Source organism: Chelon labrosus (assembly GCF_963514085.1).
Source record: "Chelon labrosus genome assembly, chromosome: 12".
Taxonomy (NCBI): domain Eukaryota; kingdom Metazoa; phylum Chordata; class Actinopteri; order Mugiliformes; family Mugilidae; genus Chelon; species Chelon labrosus.
The window spans coordinates 11,236,704-11,255,735 of record NC_140345.1 but is presented as its reverse complement, the minus strand read 5'-3'; the positions used below and the strand labels follow the sequence as shown (position 1 = coordinate 11,255,735).

Here is a 19,032-nt window from a genome sequence, read left to right as displayed (position 1 = left end):
ACATCACCAAACAGCCGTTCTGAATGATGGGGGAAACTCCAAGCATGGCCATTTATAGCGTTACAGCTGCAACGGGAGTTGTAGTATTTTCACGCACAGATAGTGGCGATTCAACGGGACGCCTTGGAGGAAAACTTTTTTTAGGATTTTCATCTGGAAGAAAAGAAAATCAAACGGTAACTATAACACCGACGAAGGAGCAGTGCAAAGACCAGCTTATCCAAATATGGTACCATTGCCGTTATGTTAAGCAGATTTATTGTCACACGTTTGTTTTCTGTGCTTCTTTAGTACGAGTATGAATAACTGATTTCTCTGAACATGGAGGAGTTGCATCATTATGTTCAATTTTTTGCAATACTCCGTCAGACTTATTTCTCACCGTCTAGCAATGTAGTTTATATTATGAACACAAACATTGCTTGTCGCACAAAACTTGTCAGAACTGTGATGCACAACTTTCCAAAATCTGTCTTCTAAATCCAGAATAAAGTGTGCCTTTAATTATTGGTGGGCATTTAAACACGAGCTCCCCAACACAAGCCCAAAACCTATAACAAAACATTATTGTCAATTTTTGTCCCCATCAGATTAGATGAGAAGCATCAAAACACATGAGATAAGAAGACAATCTGAGACATCCTCCCTGTGTCTGTATTCAGTACAGTAGCTGTGTTATGCTGGCAGTTCTTTGTGTGAACAGGTGGGCTGGTCTCAGTATGTGAGTGAGCTTCTTTCTCTGCCCTGGCAGGAGCTGGGATCAGGGCAGGTAGGGGACCTGGACGTGCATTCACGCCCGCCGAGGATGCACTGAACTGGGAAACATCTGCTGAAGTGTCCCCCATCCCCGCAGATATGGTAAGAATCCAATACACAGAGAGCAGCTACGCTGGTTTAATTTGGTGTGTAAATCCCAGAAGTTGTATTTTCTGTAGTTATTAGGTTTTATTTAGTGTCTCCTCTGAACCTCTGGTTTGTAATTCTCTCTCAAGAGTCCAGACCGCTGAGACTGTGAGTGTAACAAAACTAATTGTGTTTGCAGCAACAGCCTAATTGTTAAGGAGATTAAGGTGGAATGTTGAATTGAATCCCAGCATTAATATTTTATGGGCTAAAGCTGTCCATAGGGGGTTCACAGTGTGTGAGCGACTCACAGATGGAGTCAGGAAGATTTCTTTCCATCTGAATATCAGCACTGAAGAGAAAGAGGATCAGAATGTCCATCTTTAGCAATCAGTGCAGATATTGATATATTCAGTCTTTGTTTATTTATTTATAGGCTTTATGTTAATATGAAATCAGACAAGAATTATTTCAGAAATCACTGTGTGTGGTTAATTTAATTTAACGGAAAAAAACACATAATATTATATTACCCAGCACTTTATGCTTTACTTAAAAAAAAATAAAAAATTGTTTGTGTAAAGATCTGCTTAAGTCAAAGATAAAAGCAGCGAAGCAGCATTTAGTGATCCCACAGAACTTGCATCTAAAAGATCAACATCTTAACTTCAGAAAATTGCACTATAATAACTTAGAAAGATTTGTTTTATTGAACGTGACAACAAATATATGAATCAATATTTATAAATGAGGTTGCTGGATACGGGCCTGATGGGCTCCTATTTGTTAAATATGTCTTTAATTTGTAATTGTATTAACTTGTTACAAACCCTCTGCAATATAAGCTGTGGACCAGTGGTAGTGGTGTAGTGTCTGTCACTGGTTCAAATCACTTCTACATCCATGGCTGAAGGGCTGTTGAGCAAGGCACCTCACCCCTAAACCACTGTCCCAGGGCTGCTTGCGTGGTTGTCCACTGCTCCTAGTGTGCTCACCTAAACAACCAAAACCTATCCATAGGTTATGCCTGACAGACACTGGGTTCATTCATTTATTTATTCATTTTTCTGTAATTGCTTGTCCCCTGGACTGGAGCTGACAGACCCTGGGTCGTCTAGGTTTATTTAATTGCTGAGTAATATATTGATGAAGGATTTACTAGGTGTTTTTAAGTCTGTAAAATCTCTAGAAATAATAAAATGTGGTGTTTTTTTTTTAAATTTACAGTGATCTGAAACAGAGAAAACCATTGAAACCCTCCCACTTCAGGAAGCTTAAACCAGTTCTTGACTGACAAAAACACAACATAATGATGTAATCTCCCATTACTCACTTCAGAAATAGTGAAACTTTAACTTTCTTTGCTCTTTTCATAGTAATATGAAAACCAGGCCGTTAGTATTTTTTTTAACCAATCATAACTGCGTTTTACTGTAATATTTACATATACTATATTTTTTTAAGGCTTGTACACACATGTAATTACAGTGCCATTACACAATAGTGTAACACAGCACTCACCTACACCACTCTCATTTCATCTGTCCATCCTCGACTTTGCCCTGTCCTCCCTTTCTTGTTTCCTCCATCTCTTTCCATTTCGCATTGATTTTTTTGTTTGTTTTTCCAGCTGATTATGTCCCTGTACTCTGATTCGCCGGTGGGCACATTGCTCTCTGCACTTTAATTGGACATTTAATTAGATCACAGTTTTAGTCCAATTAGACTCAGAGGTGCAGGGAAAAGGGGATGGAGGGAAAGTCCCCGAGCTGGTGTCTCTGACTCCCTTCCCCCTTTTCTTGTCCTCTCCTCACTCTTTTTCCTCCTCTTCTCTCTTTTTCTGTCTGCCTCGCTGTCTCCCTTCCCCTCCCTCCTCCTGAGGGCAGCTCATTAGTGATATAATGGGATGACACAAAACACACAGCTCCTCTAACTCTCAGAGTGTCTCTGGCAGTGGCTGGACTGCACAGATATCGGTGACAGGGACTCTGTCTGCTCTTTGTTGCAGAAGTTGAACGGTTAAGTTGTGTCTTTATGAACTCTTCCTCTCCTCTTCTCCTGTCCTTACCCACAAAGAGGGGAAGTGAAAGAGTTGACAGTCTGCCAGTCACGGCAGCATTGATCAGCACCCCCCCTACACACACCACAAGACACAAACATTAGTGACACGCTGGGCAGAACCCGATCGACTCAGTGGAGTGCTCTAGTATGATATCACAACACTTAATGAGACTAAGACAGACCTTATTATCAGCAGTGCTCACTTCATGCCCGTCAAATTCGGGGCTATTCTGCACCGGTTTTAGCTCCCCTACGGTTTTGCCCTCTCTCCCCTTTTGTTGTCATTGTATTTGCACAGCGCTCAGAGCATAAAAACACTGTGTCCCAGTGGGCAAAACACATGGGCAAATGTAAACACATGCAAACACATGCCCAGATGTATGCAGATATGCGCACACTTAGGCTCAGGTATAAGTCCTCGGAGGACACAAGCCAATCTCTTGGGTCCCTTGAGCAGTCACACACACCACATCCCTTTCTCACTCCTTACCTACCCTCCACCCTCAGGAGGAATATAGAGAACCTCTAATGTCTTGTAAATGTGTCTCACACACACACACACACACACACACATGCACGCACTCCTCGACTTCATATCTGCATCGCAAATCTGCGCGCCCCTTCCTAAAACGTATACGTGTGTGCATGTATTGGTGGTGAGTGTGAACGACAGGCAGCAGGCAGGGGTGTTTTAGCCACAGGCACCACTACCTGACCCCCGTGGCTGCGAGATTGACAGCTGTGGTCCCGCCTAATTGCATTACTCTCCCAGGTGATTGGCTCACGCCCTGGGGGCTCATTTGTCAGGATGCATTGTGGTAATGATGTAAATTAGCAGATCTATGTGTCACTCAGCCTTCTCCCCTCCTGCTGATTGGCCCCGCTGTGCCCCAGGGCTCGGCCCCCAGCTGAGGGAGCCAGCTCATTGGTCCTTAGGGAACCAGGAAGTCCCCCAGAAATAGGGCTTTACAGATTGGGCATCCCAAAGGGCTGATATTATCCTTCCTCCTACCTCTTTACCTGTCAGTCAAAACCCAGGGACCGATCCCTGCAGCCTCTATCTTCTATCTGAGACATACTGTAGATACACTCACACAGAGGGACATGTGGGTGGTACGGACATCTGTAATAGCCCCATGTCGACTAAGGCCCTAAACACATTCTGTTATAACTGTATAAAACATGTTGATATAAAAAGTTTGTGTATGTGTGTCTGCACCTGTCTAGAACTGAAATAAAGGCCACAGGCTCAGGCTCTGTTCCCCATTGCTTACCCAGCATGCCCTAGCTATGTCCTCGATCAAAAGCAGACACCTTCACAGTGACAGACAGCTAGAGAGCCATGTGGAAAAACACACAGTGCACAAACATGAACACATTCTTTGACTCCCCAGTTTCTTTCCCTGTTTGTCTCAATAGCATCAATTGAAGTGTTAGTAGCAGCACTCCTGTCGTGTTGCAGAAAGGTTTCGTGGGAGTTTCTAGAGTCTTTGTTAAAATCGCTGCGGTTATGTGAGACAGAATATGAATAAAGACTAAATAATGTCAGCATCAGCATGAATCAATACTCATACAGATGCACAATCACTTGGTCTGGACCTAAGCCTGTGATCAATGGTTTACTCTGAGTTATTGTCTTCATATTAACAAGCGGAGTGCTCCCTGAGGAACACGTATGAATGGCTAAATGAGACCACTCCAAACCTCTCAACAGGACCTGGTGTTGTTTTTGCACCCTCCTTTGTTGGATTTCAGACACTGCATCGCCAAAGGCTTTTTAGACAAATTTGGATGCACTGTAGGTGTTTCCAAAACACTCAGGTCCTCATGAAACTCTAATTGCCCACTCTTGGCGATATGAATGTCCCTCGCATAGATTCAAGTATTGACTCGTGTCCCTCATGCCAGTGTTTGGCCAAATTATAACCTTTTTTTCTGCATCTAAGATTATTCATAAATCAATTTATATTTTGATTTTGGCGGTTGGAGCGGCTTTCAGATTGACTTTTGCGGAGGGATCAAAGTAAATAAAAAAAACTAAGGAAAAAGTTTGCATTGAGTTCGTGATTGAATCGTGGTGCAGTGAATGTCAGGTTGTCTAACAGGATTTTAACATCAGAAACGTGACATACTCCTTCTGAAGTGCAGCTATGGCATCTCTGCTATTTCCGCATGTGTTAAATATTAGCGTATGCAGGCTCCCCGTGTGTTTGTGCGTGTGCTTCATCATGTGCGTTGCTGACTTTGTAATCATTGTAAATTAGAGATGTTTAGAGAAGTTTGTGGTTGATTTTGGTAAAGCCCCTGTAAAAACTCTCTCTCACGGAAAATCACTTCCCATGACGTGCCGGATGTGCCAAAACGCACACATCGACACACTCACACACACCTTTAAGGTACCGCACCTTCCGTCTCCCCCTCCCACCCTCCTTTACACACGTATGGACTTACTTTGCAGTAAATGTAGTAACTAACCTGTGTAAAGTCTCTGCCAATACTTGGCAGAGCGTGAGAAAGCGGCGAGCATGATGGGTAATTGCCGTGCTGCACGCAGTGTCTACAGGAGCAGTCTTTATGAGGTGACCAGGGGGAGGGAGAAGTGGATGAGAAGGAAAAAATGGAAGACACCAGGGTATTTCCTCCTCCATCACATTCCCCACTTTACTCACCAGGAGTTAAAAAGTTTTCAAGTCTGTACAGTTTGAATGAAGTACTCCCTTCAGCTGTATGGTATAAAAGCTGTAAATTTCACGAGTGTTGAAGCAGATCAGTTCATGTGACGGTTGATGAAAATGTCTTGGAGAAATCTCTGATTGTGGCATGACTTTGTGCCTCCAGCATTTATGTGTTTAGGGGCAATAATTGATTTCTGTGTTGTGCCCCGCAGGGCTTGTCCCACATCTCCAAACCCAACACGCACACATGCGCGCGCGCACACACACACAAACACAGCAAGGCATGCTGCAGTATTAATGAGACATGAATAAGACATGAAGAGAGACCCCCCTCTTACACGCTCACACAGGGTCTCCCCCTCCCCAGCTGCTTCCTGTCTGCAGATTACCCAGCTTTCACTGGGCTCTGGTTAAGTGGGGCCAGGAAGAGATTTAACCCCCTCAGCAGGAACAGACACGCGCACACACGCAAGCGTGCACATGTACCACCGTGTACACAAACACACACACACCCTACTGTCAGCATACCTGATTTTGTTATAAGAAAGTATGTGTTTTATTGTGTGATTGACTGCTAACAGAGCTTCAGGTCTTTATCATCTACATGAAATAGGATTCAAAGTAACAATTTTAACTACCTATGTGGCTCTAACCTATTAACTTAGGTTGCAAACCACTAGAGCTTAAGGTATATATGTAGACAAGTGGAAAATTAAAATCTGTGGAAGCGCCAGTCAACCAACATCTGTTTTCTCATCTCTGAGATTCCCTGTTTATCCCACTTTACTTAGAATATCTTTAAATATATTCACTATATATTTCCTTGAACTTCCTAATTGTATCTACCCAGTCATATGGGTGTGCTCGCAGCAAAATTAATGGCAAGGAACTGTCTAGACTCAGCTTAATGTCATCATGTTAAACGTTTGATAAGTAAGCTGAGAGTATGTTGCTGCAGGTTGAGTTGTGACCTTCCTTCTGTTTGTGTTACAGGCTTCAGCGATGTCTAGCCCCGGACCTGCCTCTCTGGGCTCCCAGGTTCATGCAGCAGCTGTCAATGGAGATAGGAGCGCCCTCCTCAAACTCATTACAGGTAAGTGGCACACATGCAGTCAACTTCGAAATTCATGCACAGTCCGCTATCGTCTGCATTGCATAGTTCACCTTCATAGGTAGTGACATTGATTGTGGTCCTTGGTCCTGCTAAAGGATGGTCAGGACTTCTGTAAAGGAGCTGAAATTATCCGGACATTTAGCCGTGTCCTGTCAAAAAAATTAGAAAATGATCAGCATTATCAGTCATTATTTCCTTAATGATCCAAGCTGTTCCAAATAAATTGAACTGTTTTGTGCGGGTGGATTTTCTATTATTAAATTAAAATACAAGGAAATGCCTTTTAAAACTGTTATAACACAAGCCATCACCAGCCACATACCTGCACTGTCTGTTGGTTTGCTGAACTGAAAATCCAACACATTTTGACCCAAACCTTGGTCTCTATTACTTAAACCTTGAATTGCGCATTTGTGTGCGTGTGTGCAGCAGAGCCCTCGCTGAGGGACCGTGAGGACCAGTTTGGCCGGACCCCTTTGATGTACTGCGTGCTGGCCGACCGCCTGGACTGCGCAGAGATCCTGCTGAAGGCCGGCGCCTCGGTCAACAAGACCGACCACAGCCAACGCACTGCCCTGCACCTCGCGGCGCAGAAGGTTTGGGCGTCCACAAATAAACACACACTGGACTGTAACATATGTTTGGCCTTTTTTATGTCATGACAAAATTCATTCACAAGAAGATGGAATGAATAAGATGCCGAGGTGTTATCTCCTGGAGGTTTATAGCTGATACATTTTGACAGTTCATGAGCTATGGTGGGAAGCCAGTGCCCCCTAGTGGCTGTAGTTACGGCCCCAGGCCTTATGAGGGGTGATATTAACTGATTTATAGTCCATACACACTTCCACTGTAGCTACGGGTTTCATTTACACACTCTCCTATACATAATTAGTCATTCAGCGGGGAGCGTGGTCTGTTTCGCAGCAATGAAACTTGTGGAAGAAGGGGCGTTTAATGTTCTTTTCACTTGAGGACAATCAGGAGACACAGCATAAACGAGAGGGACCTCCAGAGGGATATGGCCCAGCAGCAGGATGTGATACTAATAATGCTTCTTTACATCTCACTTAGTTATTGGCGTCTCCTTTTATGGGAGTGTACTTATACAGGATCATCATATCATTGAAGAGAAAGGGGAGGTAATAGGTTATTGGGATCTGTCTCATAGATATGGGGTGTATGTGTGTGTGTGTGTGTGTGTGTGTGTTGGGGGATGCTAGTGATGGGAAGCCCTGTCTCTTTGACATCTGATCAATAAGTGGCTGAGACAGCGAGAGAGGCCAGGGATTACTGATCTAATTGGACTGAGAATAGAGAGGACAGGAACACACACGCAGACACACACACACTCTTTCTCACAGTCTAGATGCATGCTCACACACAAGATAGATCTGTCAGAGTGTGGCTTTGGGGTCACAGATTAGCAAACATACAAAACACACGCTCACACGTGTACACGGTCATGCCTGCGCGGACACGAGCCCACTGCCGCCGTGCGACTGCTGTTGCACAATACATCACCCAGTGGCCTGGTGGTGAGAGACCAAAGCTGATGATGAGGATGATGATGATGGTGTGGAGAGAATGACAGGCAGAGACAGAGCCGCTGTTTACTGTTTAACAGCTCATCACACGCGCTGAGGAGGAGTGATGCAGGAGGAGGCAACGAAGATGGATGACCTGCGGATTGAACCAGACGCTGTTAAAAGCCTGGGGAGTCTGTGCGTGTGGGAGTGTGTGTTACATTGCTGCTGGTTCATGACTAATATTGAGGAGATTTGGTGATATTTTTATTTTTTTTTACCAGCACAGTTTGTCCTGTTTGTGTGTTGCAGGGGAATGTACGCTTCCTAAAGCTGCTGCTGTCCAGGCGTGCCAACTGGCTGCAGAAAGATTTAGAGGAAATGACCCCGCTCCACCTGGCCACCCGGCACACTTCCCCAAAAGCCCTCGCCCTGCTGCTCAAACACATTGGACCTGGAGAGGTTGACACGCAAGACAAGAACAAGGTACCGAAGCACAGACACACAATAAAAATAAAGTCATTGGAAGATTGTTTGTCTTTACAACTGTCTATAGTTTGTACTTAGAAACCAGCCAGCCCGACGTCTGACCAATAACCTGCAAAGAGATAACCGACTGACTTTGTTAGAAACATTAGGGATTCTAAGTCATACACACATAAACACAGAGGGGCACACTCACACAACACTGAACGATTTAACAATCGGCGGCTTTGTCCTGTGTTCTGCAGATAAGACCACAAACACACAGTCTCCTCTGTCTCTTGGAGCTGATGTGTATCTGACATCAGTAGTTAGTTTTATAATAATCCAATATGCATCATCGTGTCAGATGACAGTGGTTTCAGCAAATCTCAGAATAGCTCAGCGGCCGTCATGGAGGCAGTATCTGGGTTAGAATCTCAACCCACTGTTGGATCTTCAATATGAGCTTTGTGTAGCACGTTCCCTCATATTTCCTAGCCATGTCATAGTGGAGTAATTTTTTGAACGTAAGTGGAAACCTCAGACCTGATGTTACAAAAGCCTCTCTCATTTCAGCTCCATTCATTCATCTTTGTCTCCCTTTTCATCTTTCCCTCTCTTGCTTTTTATCTGCAGCAAACTGCACTTCACTGGTCAGCGTTTTATAACCGACCAGAACACGTTCGCCTTCTGATCAAGCACGATTCAAACATTGGAATCCCAGACAGTGAGGGCAAGATCCCTCTGCACTGGGCTGCACACAGTCAGGAGCCCAGCGCCACGCAAACTGTCCGCTGTATACTGGTACATGCCGTGGCACATGCACAGACACCCACTAATAAATTTGTCATCGTCTCCTCTCCTCATCCGTTAATCTACATGTTTTTTTCTGTGCTTGTGTTTGTGTGTGTGTGTAAAGGAAGCAGCACCCACTGAGTCCCTGTTGAACTGGCAGGACTATGAGGGCCGGACGCCCCTGCACTTTGCTGTTGCCGATGGTAACGAGGCAGTAGTCGAGGTGCTGACGTCTTACGAGGGCTGTAACGTGACAGCCTATGATAACCTCTTCAGGACACCGCTGCACTGGGCAGCTCTGCTGGGTGAGTGAACACACATGCTGTACGTGATCTACCCGCAGCCTGTGAGGATTTCAGGCCATGTGGAAATTGTGTCCATAAAAAATAAACTGCCATTAAATCTTTTTTTTATGCTGGCTAGCTACGGCAAAGCCAAAACGAAAAGTTACGACTTGGGTTTTATTTTCATTCTTGTTGACAGACATAACTCAAGTCTGTCCAGACTAAAATATTAAGGGTCAGATGAATTACTATGAAAATGTGTGCGGGCATTCATGATCCACTGAGGATAAATAACCATCCTCATCAAACACAGCTGTATTTGTGTTTACTAGTAATACCACACAAAGACAAATACAGTGTTTAGTAATTGTGTCAACAGTGACTGTTGACTTATATTGACTTAATGTAGAGTTTCTTTGCTTTTCTGTTAACGGTCAGGTTGAGCAATTGTGCCCCATCCTTGTCATAGTTTGTCACCTTCACGTCCTCCCAATGCAAACATGCGTCTATCAGGTCACGCCAAAATTGTCCACCTGCTGCTGGAGAGAAACACGTCAGGCACTATTCCCTCAGACAGCCAAGGAGCAACGCCTCTACACTATGGAGCTCAGAGCAACAATGCTGTGAGTCATGTGGACTAACACACAAAGATGAAGAAACGTATTGGTGAAAGTGATTTCCAGACTAAAGATTTTATACACTTGATAGGTCCTTTTGTAACTGATCATATTTTACTAGTTTGGTACCTCTTCACATCAAAAACCACAATAGAAGTATGTGCTGTCAAGGCATCATAAGAACAACAAATAACGAATAAAATCCAATCGTCTTTTTATGTGTGTGAAGGAGACAGTTGGCGTGTTTCTGTCCCATCCATCAGTGAAGGATGAACCCGATCTGGAGGGGCGGACCGCCTTCATGTGGGCTGCAGGGAAGGGCAGCGATGATGTAATCCGCACCATGCTGGCCCTCAGCCCGCACATCGACATCAACATGGCCGACAAGTACGGCGGCACCGGTGAGCACCTGAGAAACAGGAGGAGGAAATGAAGCTCCGCTAAAAAAACCTCACTGACCCACATCCACACCCCTATGCCTGCTTCCAGGGCATGGTGACATAGATGCCCTGGAAATCGTGATACTGTACACAGACACACACACCTTTGTCCTTTTCGTCTATTTGTTTTAGGTTAGGGATGATGATGTCACACGGGATTCCCCCCAAGGTGCAAGGGAGACCGTGAGAGTGAGGGAGAGAGGGAAATGATACTGTCAGCAAAATTAGTGTGAGCTTATTGAACAGACTCGCGCTACTGCCAGCTCGGTCCTTTGACGCGCACCCAGACACACATGCAAAAGCACACGACTTACTGCCGTGCTCTGACCCCGAGGGCTGTTTGGATGTATAATCTCCATGGCGATAGCCCCTCTGCTCAACCAGGCGGTCATTATTTATGCATGAACAACATGCAACGGTTGAGTCATGCTAATGAGATGGTGTGAAGGCCAGTGGAACTGACTGGTGCCCAGATCACTTCCATGCACTTGACTCTAGTCTGTACTGTCTGGGGACTGGAGCGAGTGGGGGTGGAGGGGCATCCACGAGGAGGATTAAGTGCATTACTCCTCATTAAATTTCTCTGTCTGTTTAACCCTCCATTGACCAGGCCTCAGCCACAGCCCTGAGAGGAGCTGCAGTCAATGGGTTGAAGAAACAAAGAAAGGACAGACAAGGGAGGAGCAATTGTCCTGAGGGTATTCATAGGTCAGTCGAGGCCTCGTATTTTTATCTGATTCGTGTGTCCCTGTGTATTTGTGTGTGTTTTAACAGCGCTCCATGCAGCCTCCCTGTCCGGCCATGTGAGCACAGTGAAGCTGCTGTTGGAGAAGGGGGCGATGGTTGACTCTCTGGATGTCATGAAACACACACCACTGTTTCGCGCCTGCGAGATGGGATACAGAGATGTCATACTCACTCTCATCAAGGGTGGGTGTAATTAGCATATACACTGTGGGCAACGATTAGTTACACAGTCTCAGATTGTGGGTTCAATAATTGTTGGAAAACAAACCCCTTTGCCTCTTTCAGTATTGTCTCATTGTGTGTATTTCTATAAACTCCACCGATTGAAGGATCTGCACGTGTGGACTTGGTAGACGTGGACGGTCACACTGCTCTGCACTGGGCAGCTCTAGGAGGGAATGCTGAAGTGTGCCAGATACTGATGGAGAATGGGATTAGCCCGAATGTACAGGTACAGTTAAACATTGTTCGACAGCAGTAAAACCAAAGGTTTTTGTTGTATAGCATCACTCCTGTATTACACAACCAAGTTTGGCGTTATTGGTCATCCTATTCTTTATTTTTTTAATGGACTTATACTGTAGCTCCAGCTGTTGAGCCTTGAATGGACCTGTGTTCATTCACATCATAGACTTCTGCTAGTTCTTCACTTGTATATATGTATATCTTGGCAAATAAACATCAAATATTTTGTCCATTAGACTCTGATGAGAAGCAGCTTCACAGAGCAGAGTCACAGATGACGTCAGGAGATAGGGACAGAACCCCCCCGCAGTTTAGACAGAGTTAAAACACTATGGACAACCAGGAAGAGATGGAGATCAGCAGAATGACAGAACTGCAGTGGATTCAAAGAAACTGGACTGACTGGCTCTGAGAACGCAAACAAACACATCTTTGGTGTAGTGAAGTTAAATCTGAGAATGAAGTGATTATGGAGAAATAGACCAAACTGACCATGGAGAAATCAAGACAGAATGTGTGGGAGCAGATCTACCTTAATGAACTTTTACCTGAGCTTAGTTTAAAAATCACAAAATATTTAATTGGTAATGTATGAGAATCATTAGAATTATGAGAATAATGTACATAGAAGAATCATTGTGTCCAGTATGAATCAGACATTTAGAAATCAGGATTGAATGTGAATGTTGTGCAGGATCAGGCTGGACGGACTCCACTGCAGTGCGCTGCTTACGGCGGCTACATCACCTGTATGGCTGTTCTCATGGAGAACAATGCTGATCCAAACATACAGGACAAGGAGGTAAGAATCGGTTTGCACTTTACACAGATGTCTATTTTATCAAACCTTTTAAACACAAATAAGGTTTGTGAATGGTGGTCTTTATTGGTGCACAGGGGCGGACTGCTCTCCACTGGTCATGTAACAATGGTTACCTGGACGCTGTGAAACTGCTGCTGGGCTACAATGCCTTTCCCAATCAGATGGAGCACACGGAGGAGCGGTGAGGATGGAGACAGTTAAGAAGAAGTGGGGGGAAACAGAAGACGCATAAATGACAGTGTTTGTGTTGTGTAGGTACACCCCTCTGGACTACGCTCTGCTGGGGGGGCACAGCGAGGTGACTCAGTTCATGCTGGAGCACGGCGCTCTGTCTATAGCAGCCATCCAGGACATCGCTGCTGCCTCCATCCAAGCTGTCTACAAGGGCTACACCGTCCGCAAGGCCTTCAAGGAGAGAAAGCAGCTCCTCATGCGGCACGAGCAGCTACGCAAGGATGCAGCCAAGTGAGAGATCAAGACACACAGACACCATCGTGCCAGAGTTTATCATTTATCTACTTAATGCAGTAAAACCTTTATCTTTAAAATAACTCCTTGGTACATTCTACTCTTAATGCATAACTATTTTGCACATTGCTGTAAGTACATACATACATACATACATATTTGTGTGCCAAGACGTACAAAAACACACACGTGTTTAAGCTTTAGTCACTGATTCCCTGGCTTCATGTCGCTTATTTTCAATATAAGTCACTCATTAACGCCCCTGTGTCACTCAATGCCTTTTGTATTTTTTACATTTACCTGCTCTGCGTTCATCCCTCTTTCCTGTTTCTGTCTTCATTATCCGTCTTCCCTTTTCCCTCCCATATAGAAACAGTCACACTCTCTCCTTATCTGTCTTTCTTTCTGTCATCCCTGCACACTCATACGTCTTATCTCTGTCTTTCTCTGCTCGCTTGTTCTCCTTTTGTCATTTGCTCACTAATCTCACCTTTATTGTCCTACACAATGCTTTTGACAGGCAAATTTGTTTTAAGAGGACACACTGACTTTAGGCTTGCTTTGTATTTTTTCACCTGATGTTTTTCTTACAAAGTACGCTAAGTATTATAGCGCATGTTACCATTTTATCAGATTGTTTTCTTGCTTTATAACCCATGTTGTGACCAGATAAGTCCGAAAACTATGGATATTATTGCTCAACCGCAGATATGCATATTGTAGATTTGTCTTTTCTTTGCTCTTAGGAAGCGAGAAGAAGAACAGCGGAGGAGGGAAGCTCTTCAGAAAGTTACGGTGGCTCCTGCAGAGAAACGAAAGGTTTCACTGGTCAGAGCAGAGCAGGACAAGCTCTCCTTAGTGAACATGGTAGAAGACTTGTCCGTGAACGATTCATCGGTGGAAGCAAAGAAAGCGTCCAAAGCTGAACGCTCCAAGACCAAAGAGGAGAGGCATAAAGGTAAGTTAGTTCAGAAATGCTAAATGTTGCTAAGATACAGATTGTAGTGAAACGTGGCAGTAATGAGTTTTACCTGTGGAACTGTGTTCTTATTTTGCATGAATGTGATACATTGTTTATACTAAGTAACTCATATTGACTCCACTCCAACAGCCCACAAGAGCAGGTCCTCTGGAAGGAGCAAAGCATCTGAAACACATGAGGCTCCTGAAGCTTCAAGCTGCTGTCATGTGAGCAGTGACACTGCGGCTGATGCTCCTCAGACCACCAGGCTAAAGGAACTCCTCTCTCCTGCCAGCTGCAGACAATCTCCCAGCCTCCGACCTACACCTCCCTCGATGCCCAAAGTCAGGGAACGACCCTCCTCAAACACAGCTGTCTCCACTCTGGACCAAATGGAGGCCAGCGCCAGAGAATGCATCCCTCCAAAAATGAGAGACACTCACATGAGTGTGCAGACGGCCATCGGCAAGACTGATGCCCACGCCTCTCCACATAAGCACAGAAACCACAAGACTTCAGAGAAGGCCGCTACCAAAGACCAAACTCAAGCTGCCTCATTAAAAAGCAGTTCATCGTTCGATCACAAAAGCCCTTCCAGAAGGACTCAGTCTGCCACACATGCTTCAGTGTCCTCACACACACACAGGGAACATGACAAGGAGCAGCGCAGGAGGAGGAAGGAGGCTGCACGCATCATCCAGCGAGCCTGGAAAAGGTGACTTTGCATTTTAATTCTTGGAGAGGCGTTGGGTAGGTTTCTGACTTTGGGAGATTGGCAGTTCCATGTGGCGACCACATGTGTCCTCTCACACACATGCCAACGCACCCCCATCCTTAGTCTGGATGCCATCAACACTGGAGCAGTGGGGGGAGGGAGCGTGGGAGAGGGGTGAGACAAGGAGGCAGGGGACACGCAAAGCTATAATCAAGAACCTTCATACTAGTTTAACAAGAGGCTAAAAGTTCAGCCGGGCTGCTCTAATAGCTACCAGCAGCTTCTCTTTGCTTTTCCCTCCCTCACACTCACTGTGTTTCTCTTAGAGGCTGCCAGTCCACCGCAGGAGGCCCACTGTTTCAGTTCAGCTTCACAATTATATTGTGTATATGCTGCCTATTAACCGCCTTGAATAAACTGTTTACTTTGTTTACGCTTGGTGAGCATTAGTGTGAGGACCTGCCAGCTTTTAGACCTTTGAACGCTGTCTGAGATTTTTTTTTTTAATTGAACAGCGTGCATGTTTTTGCATGGATGCGTGTCTGCAGGTTCTGTGCACGCAGGAGGAGAGAGGTTAAAGCTCGGGAGGAGGCGGAGTCAAGTGATTCACACCATGCCCGTAACAGGAAGAAGATGGAAGTCAGAGCTCAACCTGCTAAACCAGCTCAGAGTAAGAGCTCCGTGCTACAAAGCATCTATGGTAAGATGACATGCTCGCAACTCCAGTTGGTTTTCTTTTTAACTAAATATTCCAGTCACTTCCCAAACCATCTACGTCTACTGGAACAATACAACAAGATTTCAAATGCACGTTTAAATTTATGAACTCATTTCACATCGATCCTATGAACTCCACACCACTGACAGAGGATGAGATGTCATAGCAACAACATGGATAATGAATGAATAACTGAGTGCTTCAGACTGAACAGCTTTCAAGTACAATACTACAGCTAATTGCTCAGGTAATATAATAGTGTATGCATCAGGCTGATGGTACATTACTGAAGTGATGACCTTTCTGTTTTCCAACATAAGGTTTTTAATTTATAGTGGCTGAAATGCTTATAATTTCTCTTTAGCTGAAGTGAAAGGGCATAAACACTGACCTGTTGGTAATTCAACAGTGAATCACTTCTTCTTGTTTTGTTTTGTTTTGTTCATTTAACAGAATATGAGGAGAGGTACTTGGGCAATGATAATGTTACACAGTGTTCTGGCCAGACTTGAACCAGAGACACTGCAGTTCATAGCTGATGTTTTATAGCCACTAAGCTGCCAAAGCATCCAGTTAATCATCGTTACTCCACCACTTAGGTTTAACTAAAAAAAAACATCAACATCACAAAATAACTTAACAGATGAGACTTTGTCAGGGATATAATGATAAAGTTCTGCACTCATTGCCATCATTGTGTCTGATGTTTGCACAGCACACAAACCTCATCAGGACAGAGATAGGTAGACACTGATGTTTAATAGAAATGTCTAGTCTAGATAATAGAAAATAGCTTAAAATGTAGCTTTGATCAGATTACTGTCATTCCAGTACAGGATGCTATGTGTGGGACAGGAACTCCGTATATGGATTGAAGCATTTGCGTAAATGCCTGTGTGATGCTTCGATCCACATACGAGGACGGTATCAGCCCGGTTTCCTGTGTGGAACCTCTGGTCGGGTTTCACCCCACAGACAGGACTGACCTTCACAACACATCACCAGGTGATGATGGGAGGACAGGCAGAAAACTTGCTGCGCCAAAACATACATGCCCCCTCTACTCGCAGACGTCCAGATACACTGCTCGGTCCAAGGGTCCAACCCAACCTTCTGACGTGGTTTTCCCCTCCCCCTTCTCACCTCCCTTCCCCCCCCTCCCTCCCTCTCTCTCCTTCGCTCTGTCTGACAGTCCTGGCACTGTGAAAAGTTCAGAGCTGTCACTGGGAATGTCAGACGACTGCGTGGAGCTATCTACACACAATCCCCTTACCCCGCCCCACACACACGCACCCACCCACAGGCGTGAGACTCATTTTCACCGTTGCTCTTCTTTTATTTCCAAGAAGCAGAAAGACATTTGACACACAACTGTGAAATTAGTCACAGCACTCACATAATTATCATAAACCAATTTTTAAATAGGCTTTTCAGCTGTCTTATGTCTAATTTGTGCACATGCCAAAATATTAGGTACATGACTGAACACAAGTGAAATCTAATATAACAGTCCTGTACTATAATAGTCCCGTCCACGACTATTATAAGTGTTCAGTTTAGGTTGAAACAGGGTCAGAGAGGCTTTTATCAGAGAGGACTGGACGATCATTTTGGAGGTGAAGTCGATAAACTTTATTGAATTAAACACAAAAGTGTTTCTGCTATTCAGCCTAGCCCACTGGCTAAAAAGGGGATGTCAAAATAATAGTAAACATGTATCGGTACATTCATTCATTCATTCATTCATTCATCTCATCTTCTGTAACCGCTTGTTCCTGTGAAGGGTCCCGGGGTCTGCTGGAGCCTATCCCAGCTGTCATCGGGCGAGAGGCGGGGTACACCCTGGACAGGTTGCCAGTCTATCGCAGGGCTAACACAGACGACAACCATTCACACTCACATGCACACCTACAATTTAGAATCACCTATTAACCTAATCAGTATGTCTTTGGACGGTGGGAGGAAGCCGGAGTACCCAGAGAGAACCCACGCAGACACAGGGAGAACATGCAAACTCCACACAGAAAGGACCCAGTCGGCCCATGGATTCGAACCCGGGACCTTCTCGCTGTGAGGCTGTGTCGGTACAATACAATAAAATTCAATAGTACTACAAACCACAGCCTCTAAAATGAACACACAGTTCACTGACTTCATCAGATTCATTGTTGTTAATGAATCAAAAGTAAAAGTAAAAACAAAAGTAAACTTTGCTCTTAATCAACTGATCGGCTTGTTTGAATACCCGTGAGCTTCTGTTGTCAGATATAATAGACCAATAGTCACATTTCCCTTTTAATAAAACATGTGTTTATTCGTAATCACTAATAATAAATAGGAAAATTGATTTCCAAGGCCCCAGCGAGATTTGAACTCGCGACCCCTGGTTTACAAGACCAGTGCTCTAACCACTGAGCTATAGGGCCTTAGATGCGTAAACATCTTTCATATTAGCATAATAAAGATACCAAGGTAGGGAGTCATGGGTGTGGACAATGACTGGGTCAACCGGTTACAGGAAGGTGCGTCTCAGGTTGTCAGATGCGGCAGCAGCTGATTAAATTCAGGTGTTTATATTGCGTAGATCAAATCATCCAAACATTTTTCTGTATCATCCTCCAGGTACCTCTATGGCTAGACGAGGGCGATCATTTCGGGGCTCTCAGTCTCAGCTGCTCATGGACATACCTCTACGCACCCAGAGTCAGTGTGAGTGCAGACACAAACACACCTTTTTACATCAGTAGGAGCTTCTAAAATGTTATGTTCTTATTTTCCAGTGAGCGGCATAGAGTGTGTGCACCTGACTGACGCCGTGAATCAAGCTAAGCAGTACTCCTACCACCTGAGACCACATAGCGCAGGACAGGGGACGAGAGGCCGTGGAAAACACTGAACACACATGCGCACACACACACACACACCCACCCCTCGTGTTCTTTGATGTTTTCTCAGCTGGCCGGCATTCGTACCTCTATAGAATTACTCTACACATTGTTCAGTGCTCAATGTGCCAAGCTTTCTAAAATTAAGCCATATGACATCAGAGCCATGACCTCACAGGGTGGGGTTAAGTCTACAGAAATGGTGTGTGTAAAAGATAACCTTTCATCCATTGTGGAAGGGACACATACACACTCCAGCTCCCTCGTTCTTCGTCGCTCTCGCACACACACTGAGATAACCTTTCCTCCCGTTGTGGAGAATGAGGCAGTCTATCAACAGCCGGTCATACAGATAGCCCACCTGCAGCCACCGACACACACGCACACACACACATACATACACACATCAGGTCTTTAAGTGCTTTCCCTC

The 19,032-nt window shown here is 44.8% G+C and overlaps 1 protein-coding gene across 3 annotated transcripts; it reads left to right on the top strand.

Moving 5' to 3' along the window:
* Positions 1-109: 109 nt before the first annotated feature.
* Positions 110-19,005, top strand: invs (inversin). Of its 3 annotated transcripts, none has more exons than XM_084557497.1 (19): positions 110-176; positions 752-858; positions 6,573-6,672; positions 7,123-7,289; positions 8,532-8,705; positions 9,321-9,488; positions 9,604-9,784; positions 10,277-10,386; positions 10,610-10,781; positions 11,595-11,750; positions 11,897-12,018; positions 12,727-12,834; positions 12,930-13,036; positions 13,111-13,320; positions 14,070-14,281; positions 14,435-14,999; positions 15,548-15,699; positions 18,340-18,420; positions 18,498-19,005. In XM_084557497.1, the coding sequence occupies exons 2-19, from the start codon at positions 856-858 to the stop codon at positions 18,611-18,613; spliced, it is 2,904 nt and encodes a 967-aa protein (XP_084413623.1). In that variant the 5' UTR covers positions 110-176; positions 752-855; the 3' UTR covers positions 18,614-19,005. The 3 variants fall into 3 exon arrangements, with proteins under 3 accessions (XP_084413623.1, XP_084413622.1, XP_084413624.1); XM_084557496.1 differs by having other exon boundaries at positions 18,340-18,426; XM_084557498.1 differs by lacking the exons at positions 18,340-18,420; positions 18,498-19,005 and adding an exon at positions 17,501-18,231.
* Positions 19,006-19,032: the final 27 nt, after the last annotated feature.